This window comes from Chlorocebus sabaeus, chromosome 19 (genome assembly GCF_047675955.1).
Source record: "Chlorocebus sabaeus isolate Y175 chromosome 19, mChlSab1.0.hap1, whole genome shotgun sequence".
In the NCBI taxonomy this organism is placed as follows: Eukaryota; Metazoa; Chordata; class Mammalia; order Primates; family Cercopithecidae; genus Chlorocebus; species Chlorocebus sabaeus.
In genome coordinates, this window is record NC_132922.1 from 30599168 (window position 1) to 30614444 (window position 15277).

Genomic DNA, 15277 nt, shown 5'->3' on the forward strand with positions numbered 1-15277 from the left:
CAGGAAGGGATATTAAATGCCCATCAGGCAACACCACTAGTTTCAAGGAGACCAGGGAAGCAAATGGTAAAGGGCAGGGAGATATGGTCTCTGACAAAGGTGGTAACAAGATCCTGAAGTACAGAATCCACTGTAACTTTTTTTTTTTCTTTTGAGATGGAGTTTCCCTCTGTTGCCCAGGCTGGAGTGTAGTGGTGCGATCTCGGCTCACTGCAAGCTCCGCCTCCCAGGTTCACGCCATTCTCCTGCCTCAGTCTCCCGAGTATCTGGGACTACAGGCGCCCGCCACCATGCCCGGATGATTTTTTGTATTTTTAGTAGATATGGGGTCTCACCATGTTAGCCAGGATGGTCTTGATCTCCTGACCTCGTGATCCGCCCACCTTGGCCTCCCAGTGTTGGGATTACAGGCGTGAGTCACTGTGCCCGGCACCCACTGTAACTTTCAACTAGTGCCACACACAGAAGACCAGGCCCCTTGGAAGCTAAAAACAGGATGTGGGCCAAGGGCATACTGGGGAGGGCAAGGGCAGGATATCAAGCTTCACCACTGAACTTCTGACAAAACTGGTTTAAGACAAAGTCTCTGGAGTGGGATAACAAGGCAACTCATGTGAGCATTCTAAACTGAAATACATTTAAAAACAATTTATTATCAAATATAAGCTCATGATAAAAAAAAAAAAAAATGCACCCAGTACACAAGAGTAGAACATGACAAGGAACTTGAGCCAGTACTTCTGTGGGTCCTCCCTAAACCCAGCTGGCGTACGTATCTGATGTGCTAAGAAGAGTGAGGTGATGAGAGCTTGGGACGAAGAACCAGGCAGATTGTTCTAGGACAAGGAAACCAGCATGTACTGAGAGTTAGACGACACGAAGTAAGAGGAGAATTAAGGTATAAGAAGGGAAGGTGGCTCGGGATGGAGGAAGACTCCAGAGCAGGAGTGGGTAGAAATGAGCATGCCTATGGCCTCAAAGAATAGGAAACCTGACACAGGATGGGGTAGGAGCGTGAGGATAGTGTCAGGCAGCAGCTTTGATCCCGGCTCTTGGCCTGGGGTGTGACTCCAGCTCTCATTAGCAGCTGGACAAAGCAGAGGGGGTGATGCTGCCCTCTTCATAGGGTTATCATGAGGGATGTGTGATAAAAATACATTGAAGCACCAAAGCCTGTACACAGATATCCACAGCAGCTTTGTTTGCATAATAGTAGCCAAAAGCAGGAAACAACCCAATGTCCTTCATGGGTGAATGAATAAACTGTGGAAAATCTGTTCCATGGAATATTACTTAGTGATGAAAAGGAATGAACTACTGATAAAACCTGGGTGGATTTCAAAGATCTCAGACTGAATTTAAAAAGCCAATCTCAAAAAGTCACATATGGTATGATTCCATTTATACAACATTCACAAAAGGACAGAACTACAGAGACACACGACAGATCAGCAAATGTCAGGGCTTAGGGCTGGAGGGAGGGTGTGATCTCTGAAAGATAACACAAGAGAGCTGGTTGGTGGTAATGGAACGGCTCTGCATGCCAATTGTGGTGATGGCTACTTGATTTGACCTGTGGTAAAATCTCACAGACCTACACATACACATATATGCAGCCCAAGAATGAGTGTAAAAAACTGATGAAGTTGGCTGGGCGTGATGGCTCACGCCTGTATTCCCAGCACTTTGGGAGGCTCAGGAGGGAGGATCACTTGAGGTCAGCAGTTTGAGACCAGCTTGGCCAACATGGTGAAACCCCATCTCTACTAAAAATACAAAATTAGCTGGGCATGGTGGCAGGCACCGGTAGTCCCAGGTAGTCAGGAGGTTGAGGCAAGAGAATTGCTTGAACCCAGGAGGCAGAAGTTGCAGTGAGCTGAGATCACGCCACTGCACTCTAGCCTGGGCAACAAGAGTGAAACTCTGTCTCAAAAAAAAAAAAAAAAAAAAAAAAAATGAAGTCCAAGTTAAGTCTCTAACTGAGGTGATTACACTGCCTCAATATTAATTTCTTGGTTTTGACCATGTTCTATGTAAGATATTGTTATTGGGGAGAGCTGGGTAGAGGGCAAGTGGGAACTCTCTGTGCTATTCCACAACTTCCCGTGACTCCTAAGCTATTTTAAAAATAAAAAGTTATATGAAAGGGAAAAAAACACTAAAGCACTTTGCAGTGGGCACAGCACACTCCAAGAAATGTTGATGGGACTCGAAGATACATCAACATAGGTCCTGGGGGTGGGCGTGGTGGTTCACGCCTGTAATCCCAACACTTTGGGAGGCCAAGGTGGGCGATCACTTGAGCCCAGGAGTTCAAGATAAGCCTGGGCAACATGGTGAAGTCCCATCTCCACATAAAACACAAAATATTAACCGGGTGCGGTGCTGTGAGCCTGTAGTCCCAGCTACTTGGGAGGCTGTGGTGTGAGGGTCACCTGAGCCCAGGATGTCGAGGCTGCAGTGAGCCGTGATTGTGCCACTGCACTCCAGCATGGCCCACAGAGCGAGACCCCATCTCAAAAGACAGTCCTGGAAAGAAGAGGGAGGTTCTTTACCTCCCCTTGAGAGCAGCTTTGGTTCACCTGTAACACCTGATCACAGCCCAGTTCCCCACCAGGGCAGCCGTATGGAGAGGACATAGAGTCTCCTTCACAGAAAGGAAGTCAGAAGATAATACGGCTGCAAGCCACACCCAGGGTGACCAAGCGGCAAGGGCACCACTAGAAGAGATGGTGCCCAGAGGTCGGGCAGACAGTGGAGTTGTGGGTGCTGGCACTCAGCCCTGCCTTGTGGCTGAGAACCCCCTGAAACACACTGTATCTATCTCAGCCACAAAACACAAACCTTTGGCTGGAGTCTCCGGCCATCCCCACCCTCCTGCCCAGGGCTAGGAGGAGGGCCCAGGATCACTTAACCCTTCTGGGAGCTCAAAGAAGACTGGAAGCCACATACAACAAAGATTTAAAAAAAAAAAAAAAAAAAAAAGCGATTTGGAGCTTCTCCATGCTTTTCTTGATACCATCATAAGCACAGGAATAAAATGTGTTATCGTTTGCAAAGAAAGTGGCAAATCCTCCAGGAAGCGTGGTACTCACTCTGTGGAGTTGCCGTAGACACGACAGCCATGCTGTGAGGGGCCATCCCCGAGGTCCCAGGAGGCGGCTGCCCTGAGAGGGACATTGGCTGTCCCATGGCACCAAGGCTACCCATCCCGCCCAGAGACTGTCCCGGGCCCCGAGGAGGCATGCCAATTCCGGCGGCTCCCGCGGCGGGTCCGCCAGTCAGGCTCTGGAGTGCATTCATAGGATCTGTGGGAACACAAGGGCAGAGTTTCTCAGGAAAGGGACTAATGGACTGACCATGGCTCAAATGGTGTGAGGCTCACAGAGCACAGATCTCTCCTACCTTCAGGCTCAATCCCCTCACAGCCCCAAGCAGTAAGAGACTAGGCTCCTGGAGACTCCCAAATATGAGTGGGTAGGATGCCAGGTGTGTTGGTCATTGCACGACCCATACCTCTAGCCTGGCCTGGTCCAGGGTCCTAATGTTAAGGGACAAATGACCTCTCTGATGTCTGCAGGTGCACTAAAGATGGGCTGAGGCCTTGAGGGCAGGTGGCTACCCCCACCTCTCCTGGCTGTCCAGCCCTTCTGCTGGGTGAGCACACAAAGCACGATGGGCCCTTCTGAGCAAGCAGAAACACAGTGGCCAGGGGATGCTCTCCCAGGGAGGGCACAAGTCCACAGGCACACAGAGCTCCACTCCTACTGTTGCACAGTCCAACTCAGCCTGGGCCCCTGTGTGCAGGGCCACCATGCCAGAACAGCTGAGGGGTGCAGAGGAGGGCTCCACAGAGCACCGAGGAGAAATGTGCCAAGCCCACCAGGTCAGCAGCTCAGTGAGCAATGCCACAACAAAGGACAAGGATGCCATTGTCACAACAGTGTGGACTTAATAGCAAACAGCTACCCACAGACAGATATGGCCTGGCAGGACCACCATGTCACACAACTGGGTGGTGCCCAGGACCCCATGCTCCAATGCCAACGGGCCCAGATGTTCTGGCCACATGCCCTTGCTGCTGCTCAGCCCAGCTGGCCCAGAATCCCTGTCCTGGCTAAGAGGTGAGACCCACACGGGCAGAGACAGCTGGCATGTACAGCTCTACTGTCTAGGGCAGGGCAGACAGTGGTGTGCAGCCTGTGAGGCCAGTGCACTCCCTTCCCAATGGCAGAATGCAGTTGGCCAGCCTGGATCTGTTAAACCCCTTCCCTCATAGCTTAGTCAGCAGAGACCAAGGCTGAGTTGACAGAATTCCTCTTATGTGATAAACCCTGAAATTTAAAAATATGGATTTCTAAACTTTTTTTGTTTTGTTTTTTGAGATGGAGTCTCACTCTGTCACCCAGGTTGGAGTGCAGTGGTGCAATCTCAGCTCACTACAACCTCCGCCTCCCAGGTTCAAGCGATTCTCATGCCTCAGCCTCCCGAGTAGTTGGGACTACAATGCGTGCCACCACACCCGGCTAATTTTTGTATTTTTAGTAGAGACGGAGTTTTACCATGTTGGCCAGGCTGGTCTCGAACTCCTGACCTCAAGTGATCTGCCTGCCTCAGCCTCCCAAAGTGTTGGGATTACAGGCATGAGCCACAGCACCCAGCCAGATTTCTAAATTTACAAAGAAACTTTGTAACTTAAAAAAGTGAATTCACAGCATTTTCTCAGAAATGCTGCTACATATTATTACACTGAAAACAGCATAATAATTATCTACCAGAGAGCTCAACACTTTTGGATAATGTCTTAATAGCTTTGTGAGTGTTTATCTCTTTGCTGGGCAAAGGCAGCATTTGTATGAAACGGGATGGGGAGGATCATGTGACTTCATAGTCTGCAGGAAGACGAAGGCTGGAGAGGTCAGGGCACAGCTGGTCAGCCTCCTCCCTCCACAGCTCTCTCCGCAAGTATTCTCCTCTAGTGACAGGTTAACCCAGGCACATGAGACATGCACTATGTCATTCTTGTCACCTCAAATCCAAAGTTGGGAGAAACTTTAACTCAAAAGGGAAAACTCTTACCACTGACGGAAGCTTGAGATTTCTTGTTATCTATATGAAAACACAAACAAAAAAAACCAAAGTAAACAAAGTTTTATATAACCACATATTTCCATGGGTAGGTCAGTTCTGTAGGCATTTGCCCAAGCCTCAATCCCCACGGAGCTCCTAGTACTGCCCGCTACCAGGGGAAGTGTTTCCACTCTTGGCAGCGCTGACCCCACAAGGGACCTGGGAGCAGAGGGTGCAGAGTAGCTCCAGGGTCAACTTGGGGCCTTAGGGAGCTGCCCCCAAGGCTGAAGCACTCTGGGATTGGGGACTCTGGGCCTACTCTGGCTTTCCTTTTTTCCAGGTCCAGAGTCTCAGCTCAGCGCTAAGAAAACAAGTAACAAGAACACTACAGGAACCCACGGCAGGGCTGGAGTGGTGCTGAGACTTGACACTTCCTCCCTTTGCAGTCTGCTCTGGTGAGGCAGTGTCTCTGTTACCTAGATGAGGAAACTGAGGCTGTCCATGGCCAGCTGGGAGCCAGTCCAGCTGACCCCAGTGCCCAGTGGAGAACTTCTGTAGCAGCCATGGGGCCCTGAGCCTCCTGCTTGGCTGCTCCCCATGACCCCATAAGCCCCACAGGACTGTGTGCACCAGTTGGGACACTGTCCCTGAAAGCAGAACATGGGGAGTCTGCCAGCGCATCTGGGCCAGATCATCTGGGCTATTCCTTCTCCTTTTACACATCCCGGCGCCTTCCCAACACCACAGAGAAAGTGAAGTTCACCTTGCTGGCCATTCTGGTAAAAAGTTAGTATGGAAAGAAGCAAAACCTAACAGGCTCTGGGGTGCTCAGTGTCTCCCTTTGCCCTAACAACAGACACTGAAGGTACAGCTGCCTGTCCCTAACCCACAGGGGAATAGCAATAGGACTCGCCAAACACGTGCTCCAAGGACAGGCCTATGTCAAGAGAAGCCTGCCTCTGGTGGTTACGCAGCGGCAGTGGGCAGGAGCCATTGTTGGCTGAAAACACAGAGTAGCTGCTGGCCCCAGTTTCCTTCACAGGCTGTGGCCATCCAGGAACACTTGGTGTCCACATACTTCCAAGTAACACACACAAGCACCAAGACCCGGGCCCTAGGATGTAATGACAACTCACTTCTGCAGAGCTGGGGCCACTGCCTGGTTGATAGAACCACACTGGGCCCTCTGAATCAGAAGAAGCACAACGTGAGGTAAACACAGGGGCCCTCAACACAGCAGGGAGCCAGGGTGTAGACTCAGGAGGTCCTCCTCAGAAGCTTCCAGTCTGGAGGGAACATATGCCTAAGTGTCTCTGGCCTCCATGGGTCAATAAAATCAACTTTTAGGGAAGAGAGTTTCTGTTCCAGGGTAAACAGAACTTCCCAGAAGTAAAAACAATAGCCCTAGGAAAAGGGAGATTAAGTGAGCAGTGAAACAGCAACCCCGTTTAGACCACTTTGAGGACAGCATTTCCATGATGCTAGAATCAGCATTTTTGAGGCCAAGGCTCTGGGAGGATGGGGGATCTGGAATCAAATGCAAGGCAGTGAAGAACTTCCCAAAAGGAAGTGAGGTGACACAGACCTTCTGACTCAGGCACCACGGCCTGCCCAGAAAGCTCTGCTGAGGCAGCGTCAGGGCTGGCCTCTCACAGAGATCTCAACAACCCAGAAATGCGAAATCTTACTTACGAATGTCTCGAAAATGGATAATAAGCCTGGCCACGAGAGAAAGGTATTCGTCCTAAAAGTAAAAACAGGAAGCAGTTTAATCCCAAATGAAGAAGCGCAGTCATCAGACTCCCCCTTCCCGCCCCCTCGCCTGCTGGCGCCGAGCTGAAGCCCGAAGCCCATTCTGCAAGGCAGACAGACTCAGACACTCAGCCTCTTCTGGAATCTGCCTCTCGGAAGGGAGCCGTCAGCGCTTAGCTAGGCAGGCCAATAACAGGCACAAAGAAACAAGAAGGGGACAGAGAGCCTCCAACGGCCACTCCTCTCCCCTGATGGAAAGGCACTCAGCTGAGAGAGCTGTGAGCCATCTTGAGTGCCGTCTTTTTGTCACAAAGGGGATGTGACACTGGCCTGAGGGCACAAGGCCTGTCAGAGGCAGCCGTGGGTGGGCCGCTGTGTCTTTGCACTATGTGTACGGAAGGGCTTTCGTTTCTCAGCCCAGCCTGTTGCTGCCTTTTCACTGATGACGTAGTACCTGCTGCAAATCTGGATGGCACTCCCCTGGCTGTGCTTTCCGGGAGAATCTGTGTTCATCTGCATTTATGCAAAAGCAAGGGAGAGGGTGAAGCCCACTCTCAGGTGAGGTGAAGGCCGCTGGCTGCCAAGGCCCACTATGTGCAGGCTCCTGTGTTTCTGGGATTGCCTGGCAGGGCCTGCCTCCCACCCATTGTCCTCTTTGGCCCCAAGGACACTCACTCGCAGGTGTTTCAGGGAAATCACTGCTGTGAGTTGGTCTTGTGGTCAATACAGGGATGTCTGAGGTAAAGTCTTATTTCAGAGAAGCATCCTTGCCCTCTGCTGAAGTGCCCATCCTTCTGGCAGGGAAGCCTGGAAGGGGCAAAGCCCCGGCTCCCTGCCCTGCTCACCCAACCTTCCTCCTGAGTCACTGTGACACTAAGAGTTCATCCACTACACTCATAAGATGGCAGGGCGGAGGGAAGGATGATGAAAAGTGGTCTCAGGTGAGGGTAAAAATATAAAGACACTTCCGAAATTTTTATCATCCCACATCTATTTCCAAACTCTACCCTGTTTCTTTTTTTCGGCTCGGGGAAATTAGCACAGGACAACATGAAGAGGAAAGGCCCAGAAGAGAGGAGAAGCTGGGATAAGCAGCGAGGCCCGGCCAGAACAAGGGGGCACCAAGGAGGTTCCGGCTATCCCCATTATTCCTGACAGGAAAGCTGATGTGCATGTGAATGTGGCCCGCAGGCAGTCAGTCCCTGAAGGACAGTGGTATGAGAATGGGGGCAATGGAGGTGTGGGAACCTGAGGACACTCAGGAACAGAAGCGAGGTGGCCAGGCATGAGGGGAGAAGGGCCTCGGGGCCAGCCAGGTCGACATCTCACAGCTCCTAAGGCCCTGGACTATTTCTTAGGTCTGCAATACTTTAAATGAATTTGTTTTCTCCACATCCATAAACGGTAAAACAAGGGGAAGTAGGTTTCAAAAGCAACAAGATACTTCTACTTAGACATAAGACACTTAAACAAGGCTCAGGACCATGTCCCCAAAGCCCTTCTGCATAAAACCAGGGCTGAGCAAGACCCACTGCCAGCCCAGCCCCTGGAATGCAGCGGGCAGGCATCGTCACTCTGCAGAGCCCAGCACCACTCCTGACCCACAGCAGGGGGCAGCCACTGCAACCCGCTCCAGTTCCACTACCAGACCAGCATGAGGAGGCTTAGTGGGGAGTGCGGAGGGAGGGGATGCCTGATGTGAGAAACAAGCACAGGAAGCTGTCACACTGCCAGCCAAGGAGCTTTCTTGTGGGCGATGATATTTCCCACATTCCCCCAAACACGGGTTTATCTAGGAATATCCAGGGGCGAACCCAATAGGTCAGCCACAACAGCTCCTTTCCAGGAGAGAAAGGCCTGGATCCAAAACTGTGCCTCCGATCCCCCTGGCTGGGTTCTTTCACTCCTGACTCCTCACCATCCACCCCCAACCCCATCCAGACGGACAGATTATTACGCTCCTTTCTGCTCCAAAGCACACCAACTCCCCTAGAGCTGCTGCAGAAAAAAGGGCTAAAGAGTCAGGAACCTCCCTTATCTTCACTTGGTCTGCTCCAGCTCCCTTGCTGGCTATCAAAATATAAGTGTCCAGTTGCACCTGAGGCTGAGTATTACAAACCATAAACAATGAACATCATGACAGTAACAGCTAGCACTTGGCACTTTATGGTGCCAGGCACCGGAGTTAACAATTCACATGCATTATCGCCTTGATTTCTCCCAACCACCCAGACGCAGGTACTAACACATCCAGTTTACAGATAAGAAAATAGAAACGTTAAAAAGCTCCATAGAGGCCAATCGTGGAGGCTCACATCTATTATTCCAACATTTTGGAAAGTCAAGGCAGGAGGGTCCCTTGAGGCCAGGAGTTTAAGACCAGCCTGGGCAACGTAGTAAGACACCATCTCTACAAAACGAACAAACAAGCAAGCAAACAAATAAACATTACCCTGGTGTGGTGGCACATGCCAGTGGTCCCAGAGTGGGAGGCTGAGGCATTAGCCTGAGAGATCAATGCTGCAATGAGCTGTGAACACTCCACTACACTCCAGCTTGGGCGACAGAGTGAGACCCCACCACAAAAAGTTAAAAGCTTCATAGAATTTCCACATTTGCTTGACATGTGGAAATCTTGCACAAGTGCCTCACAACACATTGTGGAGTGAACACAAGGAAGAAGAAAGGAGAGAAACACACGCTCCATGCCACATACACTGCATGACATACACCTTTTATATAAGACCTGGGGAACCCAAACACACATATTTGCTTAAATCTGCCATGAGAAACACTGGAAAGACACACCAAAATATAAAACCGACAAACCAGCAAGTATCAGGAACTGGGCTGGAAATGTGCCCTCTCTAAACCCACGGTGTTATGGGTTTTCACTTCAGAAGCACATAAATCTTTTACTATTGAGAAAATAAAGCCAAATCAGGTCAGGCACGGTGGCTCACACCTGTAATCCCAGTACTTTTGGAGGCCAAGATAGGAGGATCACCTGAGGACAGGAGTTTAAGACCAGCCTGGCCAACAAGGTGAAACTCCAGCTCTACTAAAAATATAAAAAAAATTAGCCAGGCATGGTGGCGTATGCCTGTAATCCCAGCTACTTGGGAGGCTGAGGCAGGAGAATTGCTTGAACCCAGGAGGCAGAGGTTGCAGTGAGCCGAGATCACACCACTGCACTCCAGCCTGGGCAACAAGAGCGAAAACTCTGTCTCAAAACAAACAAAAAAAGCAAATCAAAGCCAGGCACAATGGCACAATCCTGTAATCCCAGCTACTTGGAAGGATAAAGTAAAGTAGGAGGATTGCTTGCGCCAGGAGTTCAGGGGCAACTCTGTAAATTTCATTTCTCATATATATATATATATATATATATATATATATATATATATTTTTTTTTTTTTTTGGGATGGGGTCTCACTCTGTCGCCCAGGCTGGAGTGCAGTGCAGTGGTGCGATCACAGCTCACTGCTGTATGGGCTCAAGTGAGCCTTCCCACCTCAGTCTCCTGAGCAGCTGGGACCACATGCAAGCGCCACCACGCTCAGCTAATTTTTTTTTTTTTTTTTTGAGACAGAGTCTCACTCTGTGGCCCAGGCTGGAGTGCAATGGCACGATCTCAGCTCACTGCAAGCTCCGCCTCCCAGGTTCAAGTTATTCTCCTGTCTCAGCCTCCCAAGCAGCTGGGATTACAGGCGCCCGCCACCACGCCCGGCTAATTTTTTGTATTTTTTAGTAGAGACAGGGGTTTCACCGAGTTAGCCAGGATGGTCTCGATCTCCTGACCTTCTGATCCGCTCGCCTTGGCCTCCCAAAGTGCTGGGATTACAGGCGTGAGTCACTGCGACTGGCCAATTTTTTGTATTTTTTGTAGAGACGCGGTTTTGCCATGTTGGCCAGGCTTGTCTTTTGCTCAGTCCTCAACCTCCAAAAGTGCTGGGATTACAGGTGTGAGTCACTGTAGCCAACCTGAAATATTTTTCTAAAATGAAAAGTATAGCAAATCAAAAGAAAAAGGTACAATTCCTAAACATTCCAAATAAACTAAAACAAATGAGCTGAATATTAAGTTGGTGGCAGAGTCATATAGGGAAAAGAAATCTTTTGAGAAGCTTTTTAAAAAAATGAAACAAAAAGCAAAACATTCTCAATAAAAGGGATACATTTTAAGGGCAATTAGAACTTCAAGGTAATCTTAAAATTTTAGTCTAGCTTTTGTTATCAGGGGTAATATAAACTGTTTATTCTGAAACGATTTCAAAGTAAAGCAAGAAAGTATGCTAATAATATTAGAAACGAAGATATTCATAGTAACAGAAAAGACACATGTTTAAAATGAAAGAAGTAAAAACCCTATATATAAGGTTAAATTTGAATTAGAAATATTAGTGTAAAATTATGGGGTTTTGTTGTTGCTGTTATTTCAAAACCATGTTTTTTCTTAGTTCTGTTCACTAAAAGGCCCAAAGCAATGAACAGAGCAGCGCCCACATAGCATGCTCAAAATGCCACTTTACCGGCAGAAGTCCCCAGGGTTCACTCCCTAGAGGAGGAGCCAATCTGGGTCTAAATGCCAGCAGACTAAGAAAAACTAAACAGGTTGTGTGAGAGCCTCAAGAGACACAGGAGCTCCTGCTAGATGAGGATGGGACCATCTAAGCATCAAAATGAATGACAGCAATGGACCAGAACACCCCAGATACACAGCTCTGAGCTCAAAATGTCGCTCAAAGAGAAGCCATCTGTGGCCCTTGGGGGGACGCCTTAGACTGGAAAGATCAGAAAAACAGCATTCCTGGAGGTCCTGAACACACAGGGTTTCAAACAATCATCTAGCCTTGGCTGACGAAAGAAAACCTTTCTTGACAAAAAAAAAAAACCCGTGTAATGAATGTGGGAGAAAAGCCAGAACTAGTCTACAATCCCTAATTAAATGATGAAATCATCGGAAAGATAATAGGAACTTTACAAGGGTCAGCTGTTGTTGTTCTCCAAACCTCCAAACTGTGGTCTTATGGGAATATCAAGATGCCCAGAAATACAAATTAAGGCAATACTTCGGAAATATTTTTGCTAAAAGACCACGGCATCCTCTCTGCTCTTCGATTTAGCACCCAGTATAAGAAGGAGGGGGCAGGCAAGATGAATCAGGAGCTTAGGAGACATCAGAGCCCATGGGGAGGGCTGCAGGGCAGCTGGGCTGCTCCTTCACCAGGCTGGGAGGGGCCCGAAGGGAAAAAAGACCCTCGTTTGGGTCCTGATTCAAAGAAGCCAACTATTACGAAAAAAGCATTGGAACTTGAAAGAGGCCTTCCCATTGATGACAATAGTGACTCCATGTGATTGTCAGGCGGGGCCCTAGCACAGGCCGGTGTGGAGACGCTCAGCAGAGATACAACCCTGAGGGTGGGGATGTGCCCTCCACACTTCAGGAGAGACACAGAGACAGCCAAGGGAAAAGTCACTAAACCACAGCAACTGCTGACTCCGGGTTAGAGGAATATGACACCTCTGTGCTTTCATGTCTCAGAGTTTTCCTAATAGATTTTAAAATACCATCAAATTCCTGAAAGAGTGCTTCCATGATAGTATCCGTAGCCCCATGGGACCTTGGCCCCAGCCCACAGGACATGCCATCAGAAACCAAACAGGGATGAGGCAGCCCTAGCAGTGCCCCCCACCCAAGGAAATCACACAGCCCTGACCTGGCCACGAAGGAAAAACAGATCTGTTATCCATCATTTTCACTCATTCCATTAAAAATATACGTACAGGCTGGCTGAGATACCCATTTACAACATGCCATTCAATGGTTTTTGGTACTACATTCAGAGTTCTGCAGCATTACCAAAATCAATTTTAGAGCATTTTCTTTCTTTCTTTTTTTTTTTTTTTGAGGCGGAGTCTCACTCTGTCACCCAGGCTGGAGTGCAGTGGCGCCATCTTAGCTCACTGCAACCTCCACTTCCTGGGTTCAAGTGATTCTCCTGCCTCACCCTCCCTAGTAGCTAGGACTACAAGTATGTGCCATCATCCCCAACTGATTTTTGCATTTTTAGTAGAGGCAGGATTTCACCATATTGTCCAGGCTGGTCTCAAACTCCTGGCCTCAAGTGACCGCTGGCCTCGGTCTCCAAAGTGTTGGCATTACAGGTGTGGGCCACCGTGCCCGGCCTAATTTTGGAACATTTTCATCACTCCAAATGAAAACTCCATTTCTCCTACAGCACGCTTGGCAATCACTAATCAACTTTCTATCTGTGGCAGGCTAAATAATAGTCCTTAAATCAGGTCCTATTCCCTGGAACTTGTCAATGCTGCCTTATTTGAGAAAAGGGTCTTTGCAGATGCGATTAAGTTAAAGATCTTGAGATGGAAGGCTATCCTGGATTATGTAGGTGGGGCCTAAGTACAATTGCATGTATCCTCCTACAAGGGAGGCAGAAGGAAAGTTCACACACACAAAGAAGGCGATGTGAAGATGGAATACAGAGAGAATTTATTTACCTTGTGATGCTGGACTTGAAGACTGGAGTGATACAGCCACAAGCCAAGGAGTACCAGCAGTGACCAAAAGCTAAAAGATGCAAGAAACAGGTTCCTCTCCTATTGCCTCCCTGCTGCCACTGTGATTTTTACCCATGGTAACTGACTTTGAGTTTCTGGCCTTGAAAACTGTGAGATTAAATTTTTTTTTTTTTTTTCCAGACGGAGTCTCACTCTGTCACCCAGGCTGGAGTGCAGTGGCTCGATCTCGGCTCACTGCAAACTCCACCTCCCGGGTTCAGCCATTCTCCTGCCTCAGCCTCCCGGGTAGCTGGGACTCCAGGCGCCTGCCACCACCCCCAGCTAGTTGTTTTGTATTTTTAGTAGAGATGGGGTTTCACCGTGTTAGCCAGGATGGGCACGATCTCCTGACCTCGTGATCTGCCCGCCTTGGCCTCCCAAAGTGCTGGGATTATAGATGTGAGCCACCACGTCCAGCCTAAATTTCTGTTCTTTTAAGCCACCAAGTTTGTAGTAACTTGTTATAGCAGCCACTGGAAACATAAATTTTGTTACCAGGAGTGGGGTGCCTAAAAACGTAGCAGTGGCTTTGTAACTCCATAATGAAGGGGTGCTAGTAGAATTATGAGAAGCATGACAGAAAAGGCCTAGGTTTCCTTGAACAGGCTGTGGGGTAGATATGTGGATGTTAAAGACTGTCACCCAGACTGCCTTAAAGGAAATGAGGAACTTGATACACAAAATCTGTGTTATCTTCAAGAATACATACACTATCAAAAACAAAACGTTGGTAGAAGCATGAACATTAAAGGTGATTCTAAAGGCACAAAGGAAACAAGGAACATGTTACTGGAAACCAGAGCAAAGGTGATCTTTGTAATATAACGGCAAAAAGTTTAGCTGGATCGTGTCCTGTAGCTGTGTGGAAAGCAGAATCATAAGCAATAAGCTTGCACATTTAGCTGAGCAGACTTCCAGTCAAAGCATTCAAGACTCAGCTTGGGCCGGGCGCAGTGACTTATGCCTATAATCCCAGCACTTTGGGAGGCTGAGGCAGGCAGATCACCTGAGGTCAGGAGTTCAAGACCAGCCTGGCCAACATGGTGAAATCCCGTCTTTACTAAAAATACAAAAATCAGCCAGGCATGGTGGTGGGCACCTGTAATCTCAGTTACTTGGGAGGCTGAGGCAGGAGAATCACTTGAACCTGGGAGGCAGAGGTTGCAATGAGCAGAGATCGCGCTACTGCACTCCAGCCTGGGCGACAGAGTGAGACTCCGTCTCAAAAAAAAAAAAAAAAAAAGCAACACGAAAGAGATAAATTAAGGGTACAATAGACAAAAAGAATTTTTAAAATACAAAAAAAAAAAAGAAAAAGAGAGAGAGAGAAATTGAGGGAAGAACTGTTAGGCAGAAAGCAAACCAGACTTAATGATTTGGGAAATTCTCAGGCTATTTAGATTGGAATAAACCAAAATGCTAAAACTAGGAGATTCACTGTTAGGAAAGTGTGTTCTGTAGAGAATGCCAAGGGTGTGGCATATCTTGCAATTTTTTTCTAGTGCCAAAGAGATTAAACATGGAACTCACGAATCCCCTCAATCATCTCGCAGAAGTGAGGAAACAGAGATGAAATTATCTAGGAAAGATCTGTGGAGAAACCTCATCTAACACTATGAATTCCATCATATATGCAGAAGTTCCACAAGGATTTTGAGAATGTTCTACCAGCAGAAACACTGCCAGCTTGGAGTAGTTTACAGACTAGACAAAATCAAAGAACTCCCAAAATTTTAGAAGCAGGAATAGGCTGATAAAACTACTCAGCCTCAAACACGTGCTACCCTTTAAGAAAGTGAGGGCAGAGCCACGGGCTCAGAAGTCAAGAGACAGGAGCCTCCAACTTTATGGTAACCTGTTATGGCAGCCATGG

At 48.4% G+C, this 15277-nt stretch overlaps 1 protein-coding gene across 8 annotated transcripts in view; it reads right to left on the reverse strand.

Moving 5' to 3' along the window:
• Nucleotides 1-15277, reverse strand: part of MED15 (mediator complex subunit 15) — an 84706-nt gene that overhangs the window by 29870 nt on the left and 39559 nt on the right. For 5 of the 8 annotated variants that reach the window (XM_037994760.2, XM_007974976.3, XM_007974980.3 and 2 more), the window contains exons 3-5: nucleotides 6763-6814; nucleotides 5080-5109; nucleotides 3096-3308 (exon numbers count right to left, since the gene is read on the reverse strand). In XM_037994760.2, the coding sequence (XP_037850688.1) occupies nucleotides 3096-3308; nucleotides 5080-5109; nucleotides 6763-6814 (295 nt within the window). The remainder of the gene's footprint in view (nucleotides 1-3095; nucleotides 3309-5079; nucleotides 5110-6762; nucleotides 6815-15277) is intronic. The other 3 variants (XM_073006986.1, XM_073006985.1, XM_073006984.1) reach the window with 1 other exon arrangement.